At 37.2% G+C, this 25158-nt stretch overlaps 1 protein-coding gene across 1 annotated transcript; it reads left to right on the forward strand.

Annotated features, from left to right (window-relative positions):
- Positions 1–348: 348 nt before the first annotated feature.
- LOC125075292 (gelsolin-like) lies at positions 349–24452 on the forward strand. Its single transcript, XM_047687017.1, has 11 exons — positions 349–426; positions 9832–9903; positions 12032–12106; positions 16872–17061; positions 17918–18033; positions 18571–18748; positions 19912–20012; positions 20637–20753; positions 22428–22493; positions 23625–23687; positions 24315–24452. Exons 2-11 carry the CDS (start codon positions 9835–9837, stop codon positions 24384–24386), a joined length of 1047 nt encoding a protein of 348 aa, XP_047542973.1. The 5' UTR covers positions 349–426; positions 9832–9834; the 3' UTR covers positions 24387–24452.
- The last annotated feature ends 706 nt before the right edge of the window (positions 24453–25158 follow it).

Here is a 25158-nt window from a genome sequence, read left to right on the forward strand (position 1 = left end):
CTCTCCCGAGAAGAACCGTCATTAAACTCAACGTGCACTCTTTTATAATAACCGGTTAAAAAGATAATTAAATACAACGATAGTTTTCCCGCTAAACATTACATTACACTACTCACTATGCGGTTGAAATAATTAAATATTCATTATAATATCCATTTAAATATTAAAAGCAATTAGAATCAGATAAAAAAAACGTTGTTCTAATAAAATATTAATTAAATATCAATTAATGTAAGTCATTGATAGAATATAAATTCATTGTTTAGCGGTAGCATGTTTTTATTTTTTAATTTCAGGGACGCGCGACGATTCACCGAGTTTGCGACGCTAATGCCGTTCACCATTCGCGAGCAACTTCAGTTCAATCATTTCGTTCGTACTTCGTTCAGTGCCTAGCGTTAGCTCAACGGTGATAGACGTTATAACGTAAGTCATTTATAATTTTTTTATTAAAGTTTTGTTTATTTGAATATCATCGACACGATTTTTATAAACAAACAAATATTTAACAATAGAGAAGTTTTTAATTGATCGTAATTTTGTGATTGATTGATATTCACTGTCGACTGTTTTAAATTGTTGTTTTAATGTTAATTTCTTTTCGTATTTTAAAGTTTTGAATGGTTCGTTGTGTTCGGAGTCGTTTAAATGCTAAAACTGTGTTTTCCTCTCCGTTTTTTTTTCTGTTACAAATAATAGTAAGAATTGTTAACAATTTTCGAGAGAAATAACCGAATTTATTGTATTATCAACTAAAATATTTATATCTACGTTAGACCTTTATAAGTATATTCAGAGAAAATATTTTGCGAAATTCTTTGGCTTCCGTTTCGGTATTAATTTTGAATTCTCATTAATTTGCCATTATCGGTCATTGAACTCGTACTCAGATTTGAAATTATTATTTTAAAATAGCGGCCCGCACAGCTTCGCACTAAATTAATAAAAAAAATACTACAGTATAGAATCTTTACAGTTTTTTTGTCTTTATCAAAACAAACCACTATGTCCCTGCATTTTAAAACTAACATCCCTAAGACTTAGACATATATCATCATGGACTTTTTTATAGAACGTTTTAAGGTTTACAATACTGTAGTACATTATTTGATCTACCAATGGCGCAGCCCAAGTTTGCAATTTAAGCGCAAAAAATGTGTTTATTATTATTTACATCGCATTAGAAACCTCTAAAATTATCAGTGTTTCTCTACTATATTGTTCATGTATTATACATATAAACCTTCCTCATGAATCGTTCTATCAATAAATAAATCCGCATCAAAATCCGTTGCGGAGTTTTAAAGATCTAAGCATACATAAGGACAGACAGACAGAATATGTCGTAATGAACTGTCGCAATATTGTGACCGGTGATTTAACTCAAAATAAAACGTCAAAAATGTCTATAGATTTAGATATTTCGGTTTGGTTAGAGTTTTTATAAGTTAACTTTAATTAACATCAGTTGATTATAATTTACCGAGAAGTAATGCGTTAAATTGTAATCAGTGTGCTACGGTTCACAATCTCGCGAGATAGATTATAATCTAACTGTATTTACAGTTTTACGGTGACATATATAACTCATATATCTATTTATATACAGACAGATAGATCAACGAAATTCTGCCACATGTGTATTCCGCCAACCCGCATTGGAATATGCTCCAAACCTTCTCCTCAAAGGAGAGGAGGCCTTTATCCCAGCAGTGGGACATTTACGGGCTGCTAATGCTAATGCTAAAAAGATAGATTTATAAGATTAAGCGATCTTTCCCGCTTTTTCTATTTATTTTTCTCTTTATTCCGGATTTTTAATAACAGTTAATTTTTTTGTTCTTTGACTATTCTTTAACGTTGTTCATGAGTCTCTCTGACTTCTTGTGGGAGGGTAAACCGCTTCGTTACGTAACGCGTTACGGCGCCGGTCTGTTTGGCTTCCCTTTATCATATACATACTAATTTGAATATGTACATTGTACATATTCAAGAACTAACTAAGTAACTAAGGATAAAATATTTTATTAATAAAATACCCTTTCCTTATATCGTCATATTAACTTAAGATTTAGCTTAAGTTAACACTTCTGTCGGGCGTCCCGAGAGGCTCTCGCATTCTTTTTAATACATACGTAATTTATAGGTTTTTTTTTTTTTTTTAATTTAACCGAAGGCAAACGTAAAATGTTTTGAAGGAAATTTAATTATAGAATCGAATGTCCAGGAACGCTATATTTTCTAGAGTCGAACAATTTCCCTTATATAAATTTTATTACAATGTTTTAATTTGTTTTTCTTTTTAATTCCATCAATACTTAAATAATCAATGTCTGTAAAGAAACTAAATTAACTAAACATCGTTCGGAAACCGCAGTTACCGTTACTGACGTCTAAAAATACTCTAACGACTGTAATTAAAACTCGACGATGAATTTATTACGCCATAAACAAATATCATAGAGACAAAGTAAGCTATTTTTTTTACATAGTTTAGGTAGGCTGCCTTTTCAGCCACCTGATGGTATGTGGTCCCTTTTTTTCGCCGGAAAAACTTCTTCTGCATTTCCCTTCATTATAAACACAAATTAAGCACATGAAAATTCAGTGCGCCTGCCTGGGTTTTAACTCAAAATCATCGGTTAAGATGCACGCGTTCTAGCCACTGGGCTATTCCCTTTTTAAGGTATTAAAAAATTTAAAGCTCATATCAAAACCCATTTGTAAGTAAGACTTATTACTCAATACAAGATTATATTAATGACAAGCGATGCCCGCGACTTCGTGAATTTGAAATGAACATAATGGTTATTGTTGTAGCCAAGTTACTCCTTATTACATCAGCTATCTGCCAGTGAAAGTCCCGTCAAAATCGGTCCAGCCCTTCCAGAGATTAATCGGAACAAACAGACAGACAGACAGACAAAAATAATAAAAAAATATATTTAGGTATATGTACCGTGTATACATACATATGTATTTAGTAAAAATATTACAAACAGACACTCCAATTTTATTATATGTATAGATAAAAAAGCGTGGACTTAGTATTTGTTGACTTCTAAGCAGGATATATAAAAAAAATATTGATATTATACGCTCTGTAATTAAAATTGTACAACAGTGTTACTACTGAGTTTCTCGATATAATTTCATAACCGAACCGATGTTAGCTTTAAATTAAATTCAACACTAACATGACGATTCAAAAGTGCTTTTATCAGCCTACTTTACTTGGTGGTACAGCTTTGTGCAAGCTCGTCTGGTTACCACCTCATTAGATTATACCGTCAGACAGCAGAAGTCAGTATTGTTGCGTTCCGGTTTGAGTTAAGACAGTGTACACAGGGGACATAGTTAGTTCCCAAGGTTAGTGCATTGGCGATGTAAGGAATGGTTAATATTTCTTACAGCGCCATTGTCTATGGGCGGTGGTGACCACTTAACATCAGATGGCCCATATGCATGTCCGCCCACGTACGTCCGCCATCGAACCTGTTACTCCATACATCGCTATGCGGCCCGTAAACCATTGTGCTATTAACGCTTATGTATATAGTAGACACACATTATGAATGGAGACATCATTCTTCGTCCGATAACTATCCAGACAGCCCTCGCATTAATGATTGGGGTGGCTTTAGGGGTGCCAATTCTATATACGCGTGTTATTTTTTTTAAATGATTGTAATGTCTCCTGGATATAAATATAACTGCAATTATAAATCAAATATCCCTCCGTGGTCGAGTAGTGTATACTCCGGTATTAATGGGTACGCCACTCCGAGGTCCCGGATTCGATTCCCGGCCGATTCGATGTAGAAAAAGTTCATCAGTTTTCTATGTTGTCTTGGGTCTGGGTGTTTGTACCGTCGTTACTTCTGATCTTCCATAACACAAGTGCTTTAGCTACTTACATTGGGATCAGAGTAATGTATGTGATGTTGTCTAACATTTATTTTTATATTTATTTATATATACTTAGATTTTACGTTTTTCCGCGTCTTACAGTAGACTGAACCAGCAGAAACCGTCACGTAAGGAAAAAGCGATATGTATATATATAAGCGATATTTGTTTTCCCTCTCATTCTTTTTCGCTCTGTCTCTTTCTATTATATAGGATTTGTATAATATTATTAAATCATAAAATTTAAATCACACGTATTTTACACAATAACGATTGTATATCTTTTTTTTGTGGCACCGGTAACCGAGAAGCTATCTGGAAACCGGCTGTCATGGTACGGGCATGTTATGCGGAGGAATGAGGACCATGTTGTGAGAAAGGTCTTGAGAATGGATGTGGACGGATATAGAGGTAGGGCCAAAGAAACGTTGGATGGATTGTGCGAAAGACGATATGGTTAGAAAGAATGTTACTTGTGAGACGTCCGACAGGGAAGTATGGAAGAGGAAGACATGCGCCAACCCCAAGTGAAATTGGGATAAGGGCAGGAGATAAATAATATACAGCGAAAGCTACTTCAAATCGGGTATTTCTCCCTCCTTATCTATTTGTTTTAAAAGATTTTTCTGTGTATGCACATCGTTACGTCATTTTATACATTGTACTTAAAAAAATTAAATTAACTTCTTAACCTTCTACTTCAAACCCTTATACTGATGTTTATAATTTATAAAAGGTCATATACTTGCCAGAGAATTTCGGCACCATCTTTACTAATAATATAAATGTGAGTGTAATTCTGTCTGTCTATCGCAATTATGTCAAGAATCAAGCTTGAACTCACGGACATAGACTACTTATTATATCTCCCCTCCCCCTCTCTAAATAGCAGCTGAAAACTAGTACAACATAAATTAAAATATAAGTAAATACAATTTTGTGGCAACCCTATTTAAACAATACGTAATCCCCATAGGCATCCACGCCCTGCTCGGCCTTGAGTTCCTCACTGTAATCGATATAGTCCAATGACCTTGTAACTATAGCTAAACTCATTGATAGCAGTTTGTTAACGCCCAAAGTGAGCAAAGGCCCTTTCGAGAACAAGGTTTGGAGCTTAACGCCACGTGCAGGCTTTCCTCGCGACGTTTTCCTTCACCACTTTACAAGACACAAATTGAAACACATGAATTCATTGGTGCTTACCTCGAGCTTGAACTCTTTTTTATATGGGCCATCTAATGGTAAGTGGTCACCACCGCCTATAGACAAAGGCGCTGTATGCAATATTAACCATTCCTCACATCGCCAATGCGCCACCAACCTTGGGAACTAAGATGTTATATCCCTTGTGCCTGTAGTTACACTAGCTCACTCGCCCTTCTAACCGGAACACGACAATACAGTGTACTGTTATTTGGCGGTAGAATATCTGATGAGTGGGTGGCACCTACCCAGACGGGCTTGCAAAAAGCCCTACCACCAAGTAAAGCACTCAGCATCAATGATTCACGTCTTGTATTAACTGGGCTATCAGATAAATTATGTCAATAAGGTTTTCATTAACTAGAACAATGATATTAAACGAATTCGAAACTCACCTCGCAAAACGATCGTGACAATACTTTTCGAACAACTAATTTGTGATATACTGGATCTATTCCAATCACAAGAGGACAAAAGCCAAAACAACATTTGACAGCAAATTGACGCGATATCATTGGTCGAGAGCTCGATTAATCTATGATATTCACTATGGATTTGCGAAATAATGACGTCTTGAACGTCGACGAAACTGTTACCGGAATTTCGGAAGTTGATATAAGTAGTTAAGTGTAACAGTGTTGTATTATAAATAAAGATATATTAATCATAACCTATCTGTAGAACAATTAAAGTATGTTACGCAATTAAATAATTATATGTCCTGAAAACGAAAACTAAATCCATTTTGCAGTACATATAGTTACCCTAGATGTCAACCGCGTCTACGATTGCCTTTTAAGTGTTCAGTCAGGTGTTGACTGAAAAAATGTCCTTTATTGGTTTTCAAGCTTCGTATTGAAGTTCATAAAATTCGGTTCAGACAGTTCGGTTCGACAGTGAAAGAGCAACAGACAGACATACAGAGGTACTCTCGCATTTTTAATGTTAGTACAGATTATCCAATAAAAGCCATGTGGTAAATCAAGTTTGTCACACCAATAACGCTTAAAATTGATTTAAGACGGTTGTTATTGCAAAGCGCAGCCAATTACATACCAATACAAGGAGCCCGCGACTTTATATCCTTAGTTACTCCTTATTATATCAGCTATCTGCCAGTGAAAGTCCCGTCAAAAACGGTCCAGCCGTTCTAGAGATTAGACGGAACAAACAGACAGACAAAAATTGTATATATTTAATAAAAAGTGGTTATTGTAATATTACAAACAGACACTCCAATTTTATTGTATGTATAGACTAGCTTAACCCTACTCTATCCTACCCGCATGAAATTAATAAAATACAAAGATCCAAATCCCAATTTACCCCCTTAGTTTCGTAAAATCCGTTCTTAGCGGATTTCTAAACCCTATAAGGAACCTACCTGCTGAATTTCAAGTTTGTAGGTGTTATGGTTTCAGAGATTTCTTGTTCAATCAGTGAGTGGTATTTCGCTTTTATATTTATGGATTATATACTAAAACCTTCTCCGAAACGCGTTACATCTGTTGATATAAGTTTTATCGATATTCGTTTAGTAGTGTTTTCAGTAACACCTTAGAAAACAAAGAAGAGTAAGAGTAGTAAGAGTCGAGATGGCCCAGTGGTTAGAACGCGTGCATCTTAACCGATGATTTCGGGTTCAAACCCAGGCAGGCACCACTGAAATTTCATGTGCTTAATTTGTGTTTATAATTCATCTCGTGCTCGGCGGTGAAGGAAAACATCGTGAGGAAACCTGCATGTGTCTAATTTCAACGAAATTCTGCCACATGTGTATTCCGCCAACCCGCATTGGAGCAGCGTGGTGGAATATGCTCCAAACCTTCTCCTCAAAGGAGAGGAGGCCTTTATCCCAGCAGTGGGACATTTACGGGCTGCTAATGCTAATTAGAAAACAACGTCATAAGTACTCTTAGTAACTTTAATAATAACAGTACTTCTTGATATGAGAATGGAATTTATTCATAAGTCTAATTTAAGAATAGACGCTTTAAATAAGCGTTTCATGGTTAATAGGTTAACCCTTAGTCACATCTCCGAGCTGAGGTGGTCCAGTGGTTAGAACGCGTGCATCTTAACCGATGATTGCGAGTTCAAGACAAGCACCACTGAATTTCATGTGCTTAATTAAAGTTTATAATTCGTCTCGTGTTCGGCGATGAAGGAAAACATCGTGAGGAAACCTGCATGTGTCTAATTTTAACAAAATGCGGATTGGTAGGTTGTTGGCTCTGCCACATGTGAATCCACCAACCCGTATTGGAGAAGCGTGGTGGAATATCCTCAAAACTTAAGCATTTGAAGACTTCTAATCGATTGTTTCAAACAGTTGACGTCCTAAATTTTAGTCATATATGTTAATTAGTTTCCAAGGTTGGTGGCGTAAGGTGAAGTGGTGATGTAAGGAATGGTTAATATTTCTTGCAGCGCCATTGTCTACGGGCGGTGGTGACCACTTACCATCAGGTGGCCCATTCAATAATAATAATAATAAATATTGGACAACATCACATACATTACTCTGATCCCAATGTAAGTAGCTAAAGCACTTGTGTTATGGAAGATCAGAAGTAACTTTACCACAAACAGCCAGACCCAAGACAACATAGAAAACTAATTAACTTTTTCTACATCGACTCGGCCGGGAATCGGACCCGGGACCTCGGAGTGACGTACCCATGAAAACCGTCATTTACTCGTGGTATATCATAAAAAATTAACCTTCCTTCAAGCTTCCAAATTATGAATATTCAGCAAACATGGCTAATTTCTAAATATTACCAAATTTTTCAAAGATTTATTTCCAACCTCGCCATGACAACGCCTTGTCAATATTTATTTACATGATTTAAAAACGCGTGTATCGTAACGCAACTGCACGCGTTCAGTCTTATCGCTTGTTGTAAATCCTTATCAGTTTGAAGTACTTCAGACAATTGAGTTCTTGGATCTTAACTGGGTCTGAAATCGAGAATTATTTCGAAAGAGTTAATTATTTTGTTAAAAGGTATCTATTAATTTAAATAAATTATAGTCCACTGTTGGGTTCACATCTCTCTGCGTTGGTGGTCACATCTTTTTTTTTATGGCATTGGCATTAAGTGGTCACCACCGCCCATAGACAAAGGCGCTGTAAGAAATATTAACCATTCCTTACACCACCTATGCGCCACCAACCTCGGGAACTAAGATGTAATGTCCCTTGTGCCTGTGATTATGCTGGCTCACCCTTCTAACCGGAACACAACAATACAGTGTACTGTTATTTGGCGGTAGAATATCTGATGAGTGGGCGGTACCTACCCAGACGGGCTTGCACAAAGCCCTACCACCAAGTAACTCTCTCGCAGACTTTCATTCTACCTGTAAGTTTCTTAACTGTTTTCCTTTCCACGAGAGGAAATATAAACCGGAATTCTCTAGCCACCCGCCCCGGCTTCGCACGGGTGCAATGCTGACACTAAATATACTACAGAATGTCTTTATATACGACGTTTACAGCTTTTTTGTCATTAGACAATACAAACCGCTAGGTCCCTGCGTTTTAAATCTGCAATCGGCAATCCATAAAATATCTTCGAGAATATTCATTTAAATTACACGCTGTAAAGGGTCGCATTGATCTATATTAAATGTACAATGTATTTAAGGTACTTAATTGGATAAGGATTCGCATCGTATATAAGCAACTACTTCTCGTAAAAAGTGATCCCTAAGAGATAGATGTATACCACCGCGGACTTTTTCGAAGACCCTTTTAAGGTGTACAATACTTTGATCTATCTCGTAGTGTTCAGCCAGTGTTTGCAATGTAAGCGCAAAAAAAGTGTTTATTTACATCACATTAGAGACCTCTAAAATTATCAGTGTATCTCTACTATATTGTGCATGTGTTATACATATAAACCTTCCTCTTGAATCAATCTATCTATTAAAAAAAACCGCATCTAAATCCGTTGCGTAGTTTCAAAGATATAAGCATTCAAATGCACAGAGACAGCGAGAAATGCCTTATTTTATACATAAGTGATTCTTAATGGATTTATATAGAATTTAAATTTAATTATGGAAAGCAACTTCGTACCAACCGATAATCCAGAAACACCTCTCGTTCCTTAACGTTTTATTGTTGCATTCAAAACTACCTTCAAAAAAGTCATATTTGAAAAACTAGTGAAGACTATATTGCTTGCAAACATCCCTATCTTAATCCAGAGCGGAGGACGTTGAAATTCCAACAGTCGCGCTTTAAGAACGTAGTTTGTAAGGAGGGGAAGTTACTTTGGAACACACACATAGATATTATCCACTAATACAGCAGCACTAAGCAGTATCGTAAGCAACCCCTGTAACAATTATTAGCTTGTTGTCGGTGCAACGAATAAATGATATTTTCATTGCGCGCTCATAACGTAGGATTTATAAAAATACATTTAAAAATGAGTAATGTATTCGCTATAAAGTTCTGTCTCGCGATTTAAGGTCGCCAATGTAGAAGACTATGGTCGAGGCACAAGAAGTTCTTAAAAAATGCTTGCGTTGCTTGGCACGATTGACATTTCATTAGCTACCTATATTTGTCCTTTTCTGACATCATTGATGTACCATTCGAAAGAGAGAGATAGCAATGTTTACTCAACCACACCCTCGACATTCTTAAGTGGAACCAATAGTATTTAATTCTTGTTTTAACGTTTGACGTTTCGTTTGCAGATAATGCCTGAAGTGCACCCCGCTTTCGTGAACTCGGGAAAGAAGGCCGGAATCGAAATATGGAGAGTTGAGGTAGGTTGATACCCGGGTCTTGGATGTATAAGATGGGGGGGTGGGGGGGTTAGCATGTCCTGTTTCAGACGACAACAGACTCGGGTACATTCCGAACCGGAGGTAGCTTTACTTTAAATAGTTTGTTAAATGATGATTCAAAAGTGCTTGTAAAAGCCTACTTGAATAAAGTATATTTTGATTTTGATAACGCATATGTTTGTTATATTACTTGGTGGTAGGGCTTCGTGTAAGCCCGCCTGGGTAGGTACCACCCTCTCATCAGATAATCTACCGCCAAATAACAGTACTCTGTATTGTTGTGTTCCGGTTAAAAGGGTGAGTGAGCCAGTGTCATCACAGGCACAAGGGACATAAGATCTTACTTCCCAAAGTTGATGGCGCATAGGTGATGTAAGGAATGGTTAATATTTCTTACAGCGCCTTTGTCTATGGGCGGTGGAGACCAATTATCAGGTGGCCCATATGCTCGTCCGCCAACCAATGCCATAAAAAAAAAATGCGTTATGTATGCCGTACATAACCGATGATCGCGAGTTCAAATCCAGGCAAGCACTAATTGGTGATAAAATTAGATCCCAGATAATAATTACGATACATACAAATGTATTTTCTCGTTATTTCAGATACGAGTTCTCTGTTACGAGACATTAAAACTATTTTCGCTTCGAGTTTAAATTTATATTTCCTCTAAACTACGAGATTAAAGAACGCCCACTGTGATACAAATCTGTTCGAATAACATTCAGCTGAGCAGTTTGTTTGAACGCAATAATCTCAGAAAGCACTGATTCTGTTTGAGAAATTATTTCAGTGTTAAATTCCTTAGAGTCGAGCCGAGATGGCCCGCGTGCATCTTAACCGATGATTTCGGGTTCAAACAGGCAAGCGCCACTGAATTTACACGTGCTTAATCTGTGTTTATAAATAATCTCGTGCTCGGTGAAGGAAAACATCGTGAGAAAACCTGCATGTGTCTAATTTCAACGAAATTCTGCCACAAGTGTATTCCACCACCCGCATTGGAGCGAGGTGATTTATGCTCCAAACCTCCTCAAAGGGAGAGGAGGTCTTAGCCCAGCAGTGGGAAATTTACAGGCTGTTAATGTAATGTAATGTATTCCTTAGAGCTTTCGTTGCGCTTTGGAAACGCTGTTGAAGTTTCTCAAAAATATTTATGACTCTACGGGCCGGATTATTGTAGCCCTAGGGCTACAAAGGAGTGGATGCTCTGGGACAGTATGAGAGAGGAGGACCTTTAATATTATTTTACAAATAAATTCGAACATTTTCATTTCTGACAGTCAGTTTTATCAATAAGATCAGTATCTTTTAAAATAGTATTATTTTTATAATTCGACTATTGACTAAACACATATTACATTAAAATTGTTAACTCGTGGGAATCTCTTTTGTGGCGGTTGTCCCCTGAACCTGCCCCTGATGACTGCAATATAGACGAACGGAGTCGAGACGATCAGCTAGTTTTATAAAACCTAGTCTTAGTTTTTTAAAGTCTTTACAACTCACATTTGTTGCGCTTACATTGCAAACGCCGGCTGAACCCTACGAGATAGATCAAAATAATGTACTACAGTATTGTACACCTTAAAAAGATCTTCAAAAAAGTCCGTATATACCATATATGTCTATCTCTTAGAGATAGCCCACAACAAGCATTTTTATCTTCTTATATTTTAAGCAATTCAGCATTAATTAAATAAGTACCTTAAATACATTGGGCATTTAATATAGATCAATATGACCCTTTACAGCGTGTAATTTAAATGAATATTTTCGAAGATATCACAGATTTAAAACGCAGGGACGTAACGGTTTGTATTGTCTAACTGAAAAACTGTGAACGTTGTAAGACATTCTGTAGTATATTTAGTATCAGCATTGAACCCGTGCGAAGCCGGGGCATGTGTTGTTATAAAACATTAGTTCACTTGAAGGGTCTTGTGCATGAAAGTAGGTATCACTCGTAATACATACTCCCAGCGAACAGCAATACTAAATTGTTTTGCGGTTTGATTGGTGAGTGAGCCAGTATAACAATAAGTGGTGACCACTTTTCATTCGGCCGTCTGCTTACCTTTGTCATAAACATATATATCGTTTTCAGGATTTCGAGCCCGTCGCAGTACCTTCTCATCAATACGGGAACTTCTACAGTGGAGATTCTTACATCGTGTTAAAGGTAAACTATTTGTTTTTTGTATATATCCCACGATTCCCACTGCCCGGACTCAAACTCAAACTCAAATTCCTTTATTCAATATAGAAGCATTACACTTACTTATTGATGGTCACATTAAACACTACCACCGGTTAGGAAACGCCCTGACCAGAGAAGAACCGGCGAAAGAAACTCAGCGGGTCTTTTTTTTGTCAATCACGTATCCGTCCTAATTATTCGATCCAATTGCTGGAAAAAAGTACCTAAACAAATTTAACCTTGAATTTTTAAGCGCCCACTATTCCCACTGCTGGGACTGGGTTAAGGGAACAACATTTATTCTATGTATTTAATCATCCGTCCTAAATATTCGATCGAATTTGAGGAAAATTTTATAAAAAACTAATTCAACCTTGAATTTAAACGACTTACAAAGGAAAATCGTTAATAAATTAAAAACTGAATTGATTTTTGATAGTGTGGGACTATATCTAATAAAATCTCCATCACGTCTGTCTGTCTGTCTGTCTGAACATATAAACACAACTATCGAATGAATTGTCATAAAATTTTTACAATTACGCGTGATTCACGAGGAAGGTTTTTTAACATGATGTGGCGTGTTGGTTCCCAAGGTTAGTGACGCATTGACGGTTCAAAGTATGGTGAGTATTTCATACAAGTCGGCGGTGGTGATTCATTTGACAGTCTACATACCTAATTGAAGGTAAATTTTCCATACTGGTCTAAGGCCTAATCTTTGATGATGATTCATGGTTTGGAGCATATTCCAACGCGCCGAATGCGGATTGGATACACATGTGGAAGAATTTCTTTGAAATTAGACACTAATGTTTCTAACAGCGCCCTTTTCTATGGACGATGGTGACCACTTACTCAAGTGGCCCAATGATCCAGTTACAGTTTGATCAAAAGTTGGATCCAAATATAATCAAGATTATAATCGTAACCATATCATTTTCCAATGGAAATAGGAATAAAGATAAACAAACCTTAGATTTACGTATTTCATGCGATTCGCTAATAACTCAGCTATAAACACTACTAAGAGTTTACGATTAATATATCTTTATTTATAATACAACACTGTTACACTTAACTACTTATATCCACTTTAATTTTACTTCCGAAATTCCGATAACAGTTTCGTCGACGTTCGAAACGGCATTTTTTCGCAAAAGCATAGTGAATATCACAGATTAATCAAGCTCTCGACCAATGTTGCGTCCATTTGCTGTCAAATATTATTTATTTGGCTCTTTTCCTGTTATGGTTGGAATAGAGCATTAATAAGTCAAATTCGTCCTCAGCTACGATAAGTTTTCGTGAGGAATTGGCGAAGATCAGAACAGAATCGGAAACGTATCTTGACCGTTACAAGTTACTAGTTTTGCCGCCCAGATCATGCTTAAAATGATCCATAAAATTAATTCATCTGAACTTATTTCTAGAACTTCAACTCCATAGAATATATTCTAATCGAGCTTGTAAGATTTGTCTTAAACTAACTAAAAAAAAATCGAAATATTTGAGTCAGACGTCAAATTACTTTTTTTGTCCCATTTGAACCACTTGGAACCTGGAATAGTGGCGAAAGCCTTCATTATAAGTATGACACCTCGCCTTATTGCCTTCACTGGTGTCAGGAGGGCTGGTTCGTTTTTAGCCCAGAGGCTGCTGCATTGCTGCTAGGATTCTGGCCACCATTCCACGCGGTCCAGCATTGCAGAACTATAGTTTGACTGTCGATAGTTGACCTCGAAAACTATTCAGGATATCGATAGTACTATCGATAGTATCGATAGCTCTCTGTAAGCAATACTATTGGTAGTGGCGATACTATTGCTACTATCGATAGTATCGTTAGTTTTGGACTATCGATAGTTTAGTTTAAAAGTAATACCATCGATAGTATTGCTCATGGGGAACTATCGATACTGACGATACTATCGATATGCAACAATAACGCGGTCAAATCAAATCAAAACAAATCAAAATACACTTTATTGTGAACCAATAAACACATACTTTAGCCACGTTCAAGAAAGAAACACAAGATGCCTTACCGCTAAAACAGAGATCTCTTCCAAACATCTTCTTTACATAGTATAAAACAAAGTTGCTTTCTCTGTCCGTATGTCCCTTTGTATGTTTAAATCTTTAAAACTACGCAACGGATTTTGATGCAGTTTTTTTTAATAGATAGATTGATTCAAGAGGTAAGTTTATATGTATAATACATGTACAATATAGTAGAGAAACGCTGATAATTTTAGAGGTTTCTAAAGTGATGTCGTAAATAAACACATTTTTTGCGCTTACATTGCAAACGCTGGCTGAACCCTACGAGATAGATCAAAATAATGTACTACAGTATTGTACACCTTAAAACGGTCTTCAAAAAATGTCCGCGATGGTATATGTCTATCTCTTAGGGATTACCCACATTGCAGCCGTGCGAAGCCGGGGCGGGTCGCTAGTAATATATAAATACGTTACATGAAATAACAATATATTTAAAATAATATAATTTACAGTACTTGATATCTTATATACATACATATATATATATAACTAGTTGTCGCCCGCGGCTTCGCTCGCGTTTTAGGGGTTCGTTGTCACGTGTTAGGCAAAAAAAGTAGCCTATCCTTCCTTGGAGTTCAAGTTTGCTTCATGTCAAATTTCATCGATTTCAGTACATTGGTTTGGTAGTTAAAGAGCGACAGACAGACAGACAGAGTTACTTTCACATTTATAATATTAGTATCGATTAGATACATAAGCATAACATACATAAGCAGCCCGTAAATGTCCCACTGCTGGGATAAAGGCCTCCTCTCCCTTTGAGGAGAAGGTTTGGAGCATATTCCACCACGCTGCTCCAATGCGGGTTGGCGGAATACACATGTGGCTGAATTTTCAAACCCAGGCAGGCACCACTGAAATTTCATGTGCTTAATTTGTGTTTATAATTCATTGCTCGGCGGTGAAGGAAAACATCGTGAGGAAACCTGCATGTGTCTAATTTCAACGAAATTCTGCACACGTGTATTCCATCAATCCGCATTGGAGCAGCGTGGTTGAATATGCCCCATACCTTCTCCTCAAAAAAAGGAGAGGCCTTAGCCCAGCAGTGGGAAATTTACAGCCTGTATAGTAATAAACTAAAAAATATCGCGAGTTAAATGAATTCAGTGGAAGAAATCAACCAGTAAATAAAAGTATTATTAAAAACATCGGTTTCGTCTCATTACATTAAGAACTCAAGGAGATGATAAATAGAAACACTCTTGTAAATTACACGAGTGTTTATTTTAAATCTGGATCGAGATAATTAAACTGTTTATCCGAGATAAACTATTAAAAAACCATTTACTATAACAAGATAAAACGTCAGAATCAATTAACTCCTTCTAATATAATTAAAATGGCAGTGTTTTGGCCAAAAATCTAATAAATAATCTCAATAATCACTTTACATCCTTACTTGGAGGTAGGGCTTTGTGCAAGCCCGTCTGGGTAGGCACCACCAGATATTCTACCGCCAAATAACAGTACTCTGTATTGTTGTGTTCCGGTGAGAAGGGTGAGTGAGCCAGTTTAGTCACAGGCACAAGGGACATAACATCTTGGTTCCCAAGGTTGGTGGCGCATTGGTGATGTAAGGAGTGGTTAATATTTCTTACCGCGCCTATGTCTATGGGCGGTGGAGACCACTTACTATAAGGTGGCCTATATGTTCGTCCGCCAACCGATAAAAAAAAGAAACATCACGAAATTAACAAAAACTATCGTAGATTGCACGGAACAAAAGCGAATCGTCGTATTTGTGGTGCGTTTACGATGGCGGCTTCACTTCCCTGTTGGATGCCGCCATTATGTTTTCGCTAACCATCCACACGACGCTTCGCTAGATTTTGACAGTGACGAGTCGTTGTCAACTCTAGTTCCGACGTAATTCCACAGTCATATATGTTAGGGATGCATCGATACGCCTTTTTGCCGATACGATACCGATACCGACACCGATACCCTTAGAAAAATATCGGCGATACCGATACCGATACACTTATCGAATTTAAATAAAGGTAAAATAAATATAAGTAGACATGTTAATTGATTATTTTTATTTAAAAGAATATATTAAAATAAAACGTTACAGACTTGGAATGTGAATATTGGTAATTACGCTCAGTAATTAAGGTTCATTAATAAGAGTCAGTAACTAAAAAAACATTAAACTAATTTTTGTTTAAAAAACAAAGTATTATCTCGTTTGCAACAAAAATGGCAAAACAAGAGGCGCGTTTACATTACTTTTTAATTTGAACAGTATCGTTGTATCGGCCAGAAAAATATCGCCGATACCGATATATCGGAAAACCTGCTGTATCGCCGATATATCGGTATCCGTATATGTTATTGGTAGTGGAGTCCTAACGCAATGACGAAATCTATCTCAAACAGTACAGAAGGGCTTATTCTAGTAGGTTATTCAAGCTGTTGATATATACTTAACAAGAATGATACCACTAAAAACTGTTCATGAAAATTGTTGCCAAGATCATATACGTATTAAACTTATTTTAGCATTCGGAAGTTTAATAGCAAATGCGTTAATTGTCGTTTTTTCTCATACGTTGTCAATTTATTTTCTTGCGTCTGTTATTTAATACCATTATATATCGCGAAAGCAACTTTGTTCGAACCGGAACTCACGATATATGCTTTTATTTTTTGATGTTTTTTCTATTAAACATTTCAGACAACCGGCACCTCTAACCTTTCCTGGGATATTCACTTCTGGCTGGGTTCAAAGACAAGCCAGGACGAGGCGGGTGCCGCCGCCATACTCTCCGTCAATCTCGACGACGAGCAATTCCACGGGGATGCTGTCCAGCATAGAGAAACTCAGGGGTATGAGTCGAGGCAGTTTCTGGGATACTTTGAACCAGGTAACGATTTAATTATATATTTAAATGGACCTCCATTATACCCCCATAAAAACATTGATTGATCCCCTATACAAATTTCCACCCCCCTTCTCACGCTCTTAAGGGGTGATTTGTTAAAAGTTAATTTAGGTCTGCCCCGGGACTTTAACCAAACCCAAACCAAATGTCATGGTATCGGTTTATGCTTGAAGGGGTAAAAGACAAAGTTACTTTCGCATTTATAATGTAAGTAGGGGTTTACTTTGTGGTAGGGCTTTGTGCAAGGTCGTCTGGGTAGGTACCACCCACTCATCAGATATTCTACCGTCAAACAGCCGTGAGTGAGCCAATGTAACACAGGCACAAGGGACATAACATCTTAGTTCCCAAGGTTGATGGTGCATTGGTGATGTAAGGAATGGTTTATATTTCTTACAGCGCCAATGTTTATGGGCGGTGGTGACAGCTTACCATCACGTGGATCATTTGGTCGTCCGCCTACCGATATCATAAAAAAAACTTTATAGATTGAAAAAAAATACAGAAAATTTAATTATTTTTTAAGTCTTAACAGACCTAACGGAGACCTTATGCCTAAGGACATTATAATTCGAAAATCCTCAGTTGAGGTGCTAAATTTACACAAAGCGGGGGTGGGGATGACACTATTCTATACTTACCCCCCAGGCTAGAAGCTCCACATCAAAAATCTATACTATATTATTACTATAAATGTAAACATAGATCTGTCTGTTTGAACGGAATTTGATGAAATTTGATATGAACAAAGCTTGAACACTATGGCCGATATAGACAAACCCCTAAAACCCGAGCAAAACCGCGGGAAACAACTATGAATGAATGTTTATTATTCCAGCCATACGTTACTTGGACGGCGGTCATGCGTCCGGGTTTAACCACGTGACTGTCAACGCGGGCGCTGAGAAGAGACTCTTCCAGATCAAGGGCAAACGGAACGTCAGAGTGAGACAGGTAATACGCGACCTATATGCGTTAGAGTGAGATAGATATAGTTCTCACATTTTCCTCTTACGAAGTCTCTAAGTTTAATATTTTGTTAACTTATATTGAAAATCACAGTTTTCCAACGAAGAAGTTTTCCAATTTCGGTATTGCTTACAATTTTCAATAAACCATAGTTTTTATCGCTGTAAGTATGAATGTATCTGCTTGTGTCTGTAGTTACACTGGCTCACTCACCCTTCAACCCGCAACACAACAAAACTAAGTATTTGGTGGTAGAAATTCTGATGAGTAAGTGGTACCTACCCAGACAATAACCCTAACAAGAGATTTAACCAAGATCCCTCCCGATGTGTACTCACAAATTTTACAAACACAATTGTTATTTTAAACATTTAATTTAGCATCAGAGTTGAATTTTCTCTTCGAGATCATTCTTTTTCACGATTCTAAATCTTATTTTTAGTATTTTTAGAGGATACCTCGTAAAAATACACCGGGTATTTTTTTTCAGTAACACTCAAACGAATTCCGGACTTTTTCCAGGTGGAGACGTCGGTTTCATCCATGAACAAAGGCGACTGCTTCATCCTGGATGTCGATCATGATATCATGGTTTATGTTGGTGAGAAGGCGAAGAGCGTCGAGCGCCTTAAGGCTATATCGGTCGCTAATCAGATCAGAGATCAGGATCACAGTGGACGCGGCAACATTGAAATTATTGGTGAGTTAATTAGATTTATAATGAAACTAGCGACCCGCCCCGGCTTCGCACAGGTGCATCGCGGACTTTTTTGAAGATCTTTTTAAGGTGTACAATACTGTAGTACATTATCTTGTACTATCTCGTAGGGTTCAGCCAGCGTTTGCAATGTAAGCGCAAAATGTGTTTATTTACGACATCACATTAGAAACCTCTAAAGTTATCAGTGTTTCTCTACTATATTGTGCATGTATTATACATATAAACCTCCCTCTTGAATCAATCTATCTATTATAAAAAACCACATCAAAAACCGTTGCGTAGTTTTAAAGATCTAAGCATACATAGGGACAGACAGCGGTAAGCGACTTTGTTTTAAGAAAGAGACCTCTCCCTTTCAGTATATCTCTGTCTCTTTCTGTCACATAGGTTTGAATTAACGTTATTTTTTGTCATTGTTTCAATTCACACAGATTTTTTATAACAATTCTGTCATTGTTGTTTATTTATTCTCTAAAGTTGTTGATTTATTTAATTGTGTGTGTTATTTGATACATAATGTTTAGCGAAAGCTAATACGTTTCAATTTAATAGATTTCGACTTAGTTCGTTGTAAAATCTATCGGGGACTCTATGAGTCTTTGTTTTTGTTTTATGGTATAGCTTGGCGGACGAGCTTGGGATATGGGCCACATAGTGGGAAGTAGTCACAGCCATAGACAACCCATAGACCCATTGACAATGCATAGACCATAGACAACCCATAGACTACCCATAGACCCATACACAATCCATAGACCCATAGACAATCCATAGACCATAGACAACCCATAGACCCATAGACAACCCATAGACTCAAAGACACCCCATAGACCATAGACAATCCATAGACCCATAGACAATTTCGCTGTAAGAAATAATAACAATTCCTTACATCACCAATGCGCCTTCGACCTCCGGAACTGAGATGTTATGTTCCTTGTGCCTGTTTGTGTAGTTACACTGGCTCACTCACCTTTAAAACTGGAACACACCAGTACTGAGTACCGCTATTTAGCGGTTGAATATCTGATGAGTGGGTGATAGTAAAAATATCCAGCCCACTGTTGGGCTTAATAATTTCAAGTGAGGAGCGTTAACTACATATATTAATGTATTAAAATTGTTATTGTACATTATTCCAGATCCTTTCTCAAACGAAGGTGACGTGAACAAGTTCTTCACGGCGCTCGGATCTGGAGACCAGGATTCGGTTTCGGACGCGGAAGAAGGGGGTGACGATGAGGTGAGGGGAACATTGAGATAACCATACATTCTTGAAAACTAGTTGTCGAATGTCAGGTGTTGTCAAAAACGAACCAACCAAAACCAGGGCCAGACCTAGAGTTAAGGGGGCCCTGGGCTAATACTACTTAGGAGTAGGCTCCACTTAAGACACACCTGAAAGTAGACTTGAATTAAATTAATTGAATGGGTTTGATAAATTCCAGGATTCGAAGGGCTGCCAACCATACGATCTGTTTTATTGAATAAAATGATGGATTCTTTCGCATTATCGTCTCTTTTTAACTTTGTTTTGACTTAGCCGGGGGCCCCTTGAATCCACGGGGCCCTGCGCTAAAGCCCGAAAAGCCATACGGTAGATCCGGCCCTGACCAAAATTTTACTTACTGCGTCTATTATATTTGAGACGCAAAAAAAAGATCTGTACAAAGAAAGTATTGGATACATCCCATTGAGGAATGTAGATATTCAGAGGGAGAATTTTATACCCCTTATACCTAAAACGAAAAAGTAAAGGCTCTGCACACACAGAGACAATTTAAATCGCATCGGCTCTTGCACTTGTCTTGCACTATACACATACACAATAGTACAATGGTGACAATAATTTCGTTTTTTGTAACAGGACTTTGAACGGGGCGCCTCCAAAGAGGTCACGTTGTGCGAAGTGTCCGACAGTTCCGGATCGTTGGAGATCAAGAAACTATCCGGACCTTACACCAAGGAACAATTAGACACAAAGGTAAATAATACACGTTCAAGAGATTCACCGGTGTTCGATATTTTCCTATAATAGAGTAATTCTACTAGGCTTTAAGAATATTTCAAAATGTTGATTTTCGCACGCAAAAACGCTGTCAGTCTTGGTGACGTCATATTGGTAAAAACAATTGTGACCGGCACTCATTCAACGTTAACAGCTGTAAATATTTGGTGTTTTTTTTAGGAAAATAATGAATTACAATCTCTATCCTTGGTGCTTAGTGTTGTACAAATACTTTTAATTTAAACAATTCCTTACATCGCCAATGCGACACCATACTTAGGAACTAAGATGTTATGTCCCTTGTGCCTGTTTGTTACACTGAGTCACTAACCTTTCAAACTGGTACACAACAATACTGAGCACTGCTTTTTTGGCGGTAGAGCATCTGATGAGTGCGTGGTCCCTACCTAGTCCTACCACCGAGATAAGTAAATTGTAAAATTTACACAATCAAATACTTACTTGAGCCGAGATGGCCCAGTGGTTAGAACGCGTGCATCTTAACCGATGATTTCGGGTTCAAACCCAGGCAGGCACCACTGAAATTTCATGTGCTTAATTTGTGTTTATAATTCATCTCGTGCTCGGCGGTGAAGGAAAACATCGTGAGGAAACCTGCATGTGTCTAATTTCAACGAAATTCAGCCACATGTGTATTCCGCCAACCCGCATTGGAGCAGCGTGGTGGAATATGCTCCAAACCTTCTCCTCAAAGGGAGAGGAGGCCTTTATCCCAGCAGTGGGACATTTACGGGCTGCTACTACTACTACTAATACTTACTTAAGGTCTAATTATTTCAAGAACTGTTACATATAATATGATTCAAAATCAGAATATTTAAGTTTATTTAATTAAATTATTATCCAGTTTTATCAAAGTTCAGAGTATCGAGAGTACTCTATTGTGGTACAAGATATTGTTTATGGGGAGTACTACGGGGAGGTTTTGATTCCCAACGACATAAATGGACGTATCTTTTGATTCAAACTCAAACTCAAATTCCTTTATTCGATATAGAAGCATTACACTTACTTATTGATGGTCAAATTAAACACTACCACCGGTTCGGGAATGGAAACACCCCGACCTGAGAACCGGCAAAAGAAACTCAGCGAGTCTTTTTTTTGTCAATCACGTATCCGTCCTAATTATTCGATGCAATTGCTGGAAAAAAGTACCTAAACAAATTTAAACCTTGAATTTTTAAGTGTCCACTATTCCCACTGCTGGGACTGGGTTAAGAGAACAACATTTATTCGTATGTATTTAATCATCCGTCCTAAATAAAGAAACTCAGCGGATCCTTTTTTTTTGTCAATCTAATTAAGGAAGGTCTTTCGACAGTTCCTCGAAATTTGGTATTAATTTCGACCGTATACGTCGTTACGTTACTAGACAGACTCAGAATAAAGCGACCTTCCAAAGGTTCCAAAGGTTCTTCCAAAAGAAGAATAACAAATAATCTTCGGTTTTCAAATTCAATTTGAGGAGCAGCGTTGTGGAATATGCTCCCAACCTTCCTTAAGGGAGAGGCCTTAGCCCAGCAGTGGGAAATTTACAGGCTGTTAATGTAGTTTGAGTTATCACTTCTGTCGGGCGTCCCGAGATTCACACTTTTTTTACGGAAATTGATGTCCTTTTTCCTCCAGGAGTGCTATATCCTGGACACTGGCAGCAGCATCTACGTGTGGATCGGGAGGGAGGCGAATGGAAGGGTAAATATGTGTAGTGCTTACAATCCAACGTCCATATACCAAATAGCTATTTACGTTGATACACAGGGTTATTGGTAATGCGACGTATTATAAGGAGGTGATAAATTAAAAAAAAATTTAAAGAATATCGTTTTCCGTCTCGCATCCTTTAAATATGGACCGAAAATTATTGTTTTAATATTTATAAATAACCATTGTTTAATCGTTTTTATGAATCGGAAGAAAAAATAAGATTTTAATTGTTACTCTTCTAAATAAATTTATGAAGCTATAAGCTAAAAAACGTTATAACTCAAAAAGGGTTCACTTTTGCATATGCGGGTTAAAATTATCGCAAATAGTCACCCCCTATCATCCCTTAACGTCGAGTTACCAATAACTCTCTATAATATGTTATAGTCTATTCCAACCACAAGAGGACCAAAGACAACTAAACAACACTTGACCTTGAATTGACGCATTATCATTGGTCGAGAGTTTGATTTTGGATAATCTGTGAAAAATTGTGTTTTCAATGTCGACAAAGCTGTTATCAAATAAGTAGTTAAGTGTAACAGTGTTGTATTATAAATAAAGATATATCAGTCGTAAACTCTTAGTAGTGTAAGTTGCTCTATTCTATGAATGGAAGGTAATCTCTTTCTGCCCCAGGGCAGTTGCCCTCCCCTAAATCCGGCCTGCATAAGGGGTCTAAAACAACGAGTATATACATGAAGTTTCCCCCAATGCTTAACAAATTTGTTGCCCATGTTCACCATCAAGGTATTCAGGATACCGTTAGAAGAGCGCATCCTAGCCATTGTAGACACCGGTCTCTTTCTAATGACACAAAAGTCAACACAAAAACTCGGATATCATATTTAACCAGGTAGCTGGTGTTTTTAAATAAATAAATATTGGACAACATCACACACATTACTCTGATCCCAATGTAAGTAGCTAAAGCACTTGTGTTATGGAAGATCAGAAGTAACGAGAACCATAAACACCCAGACCCAAGACAACATAGAAAACTAATGAAGTTTTTCTACATCGACTCGGGGCGTACCCATGAAAACCGGTGTACGCACCACTCGACCACGGAGGTCGTCTTGGTTGTGTGTTTTAATATGTTAATTTAATATTGTTTAGGAGAAAGCAGAGGCGATGAAGAAGGCGCAGTATTACCTTGAAGTGAATAACTATCCTGCTTGGGTGAGTTGAATTTAATTAAATCAAAATATACTTTATTCATGTAGGCTTTTACGAGCACTTTTGAATCGTCATTTAACAAACTATTTAAAGTAAAGCTACCACCGGTTCAGAATGTAGATTCTACCGAGAAGAACCGGCGAGAAACTCAATAGTTACTCTTTTCCAACATCTAAAAATACAGTCGTGTTAGTTAAATACAATTATATATGTATGTCATGTCTCCTGCCTGGAAGTCAACGAGCGTTAACTCCACGCTTTTTTATCATCTATATAATCTCGTATCGAATAATATGCCTTCTTTACCAATGTATCTTTTACAATTGACTTGAATCTATGAAACGGCAAAGTTAAAAATTTCCGCGGAATTTTATCATAGAAACGGATACCTTGATACCTCTTCACGCTTAAAACACTGTTTGGATGGAATTTCTTATGGAGATAGATTGAGTCCCCCCCACCACTTGGGGCGTTAAACGTGACGCTTTTATGTCCTTATTAAATTTCGAGTAGGTAAAGCGTTATTATACTTTTGTTTGCATCGAATGACATTCGAATTTCGACCAATGAGCGATCAGAAGCTTAAACAAATGAACTTTCTGTATCTCATTTGATTGGTTTACTTTCCAGGTGCACATATCGAAGGTCGTGGCGGGGATAGAGCCGACTGCCTTCAAGCAACACTTCCAAGACTGGAATTAAACTTGACGTGTTAATTTTATGACTTCAACTATTATTATTATTATTTTTGTTAATTTTAAGATGTCTTAATAATTTAATGTGATTTATATTAAATTTGCACAAAATAAATATTTTAATTTTTTTGTTATTTTTTTTAATTCACACGCGATTTTAATGACGATTTTATTTCTTTTCAGTTCATTATTCGTAAATGCTGTAGATTTATTTCATCGTATCTGTTGTTTGATACTAAGATATATCATTTTAACCTTTTATCCCACGACACAACTTGTTTTTAGGGCTCCGTACCCAAAAGGAACGTAGCTCCAGTTTAAACTCCATGTAAAGTTCAGCTCGTCTTCCGTACAATGACACACTCTCAATAACACACATTAAATAATAAAAAGCGAGTAGTACAAACTTAGCAGGCGTGTACGTTCTTTTGTCGCTTTATTATCCGAGCCCGCAATAAACTGTCGGCATCACACATACGAGACTTTCTAAGAAGTCCGTTCGGAAGCAGCTTAAAATTACTTTAAAAGTAATTTTTTGTCACCGAGATGCCTCAATATCGCACCGATGTGTATAAGTAAAAAAATACTACAAACTGGTGCAACAAAACACGAAAATAACAGATTATACGCAAAAGCGTTCAAATAAGAATTGTTTTATTTTATTTTTTCTTTTTCAAATAAACACATTCCGTTCAGTTATAAGATATAGAGTTTACACTTAAGGAGTAACTTGGGCTTGTAGCCCAAGTAACTTTTTTGTTAAATTCAAACGCGCACGA

Source organism: Vanessa atalanta, chromosome 30 (genome assembly GCF_905147765.1).
Source record: "Vanessa atalanta chromosome 30, ilVanAtal1.2, whole genome shotgun sequence".
NCBI classification, from domain to species: Eukaryota; Metazoa; Arthropoda; class Insecta; order Lepidoptera; family Nymphalidae; genus Vanessa; species Vanessa atalanta.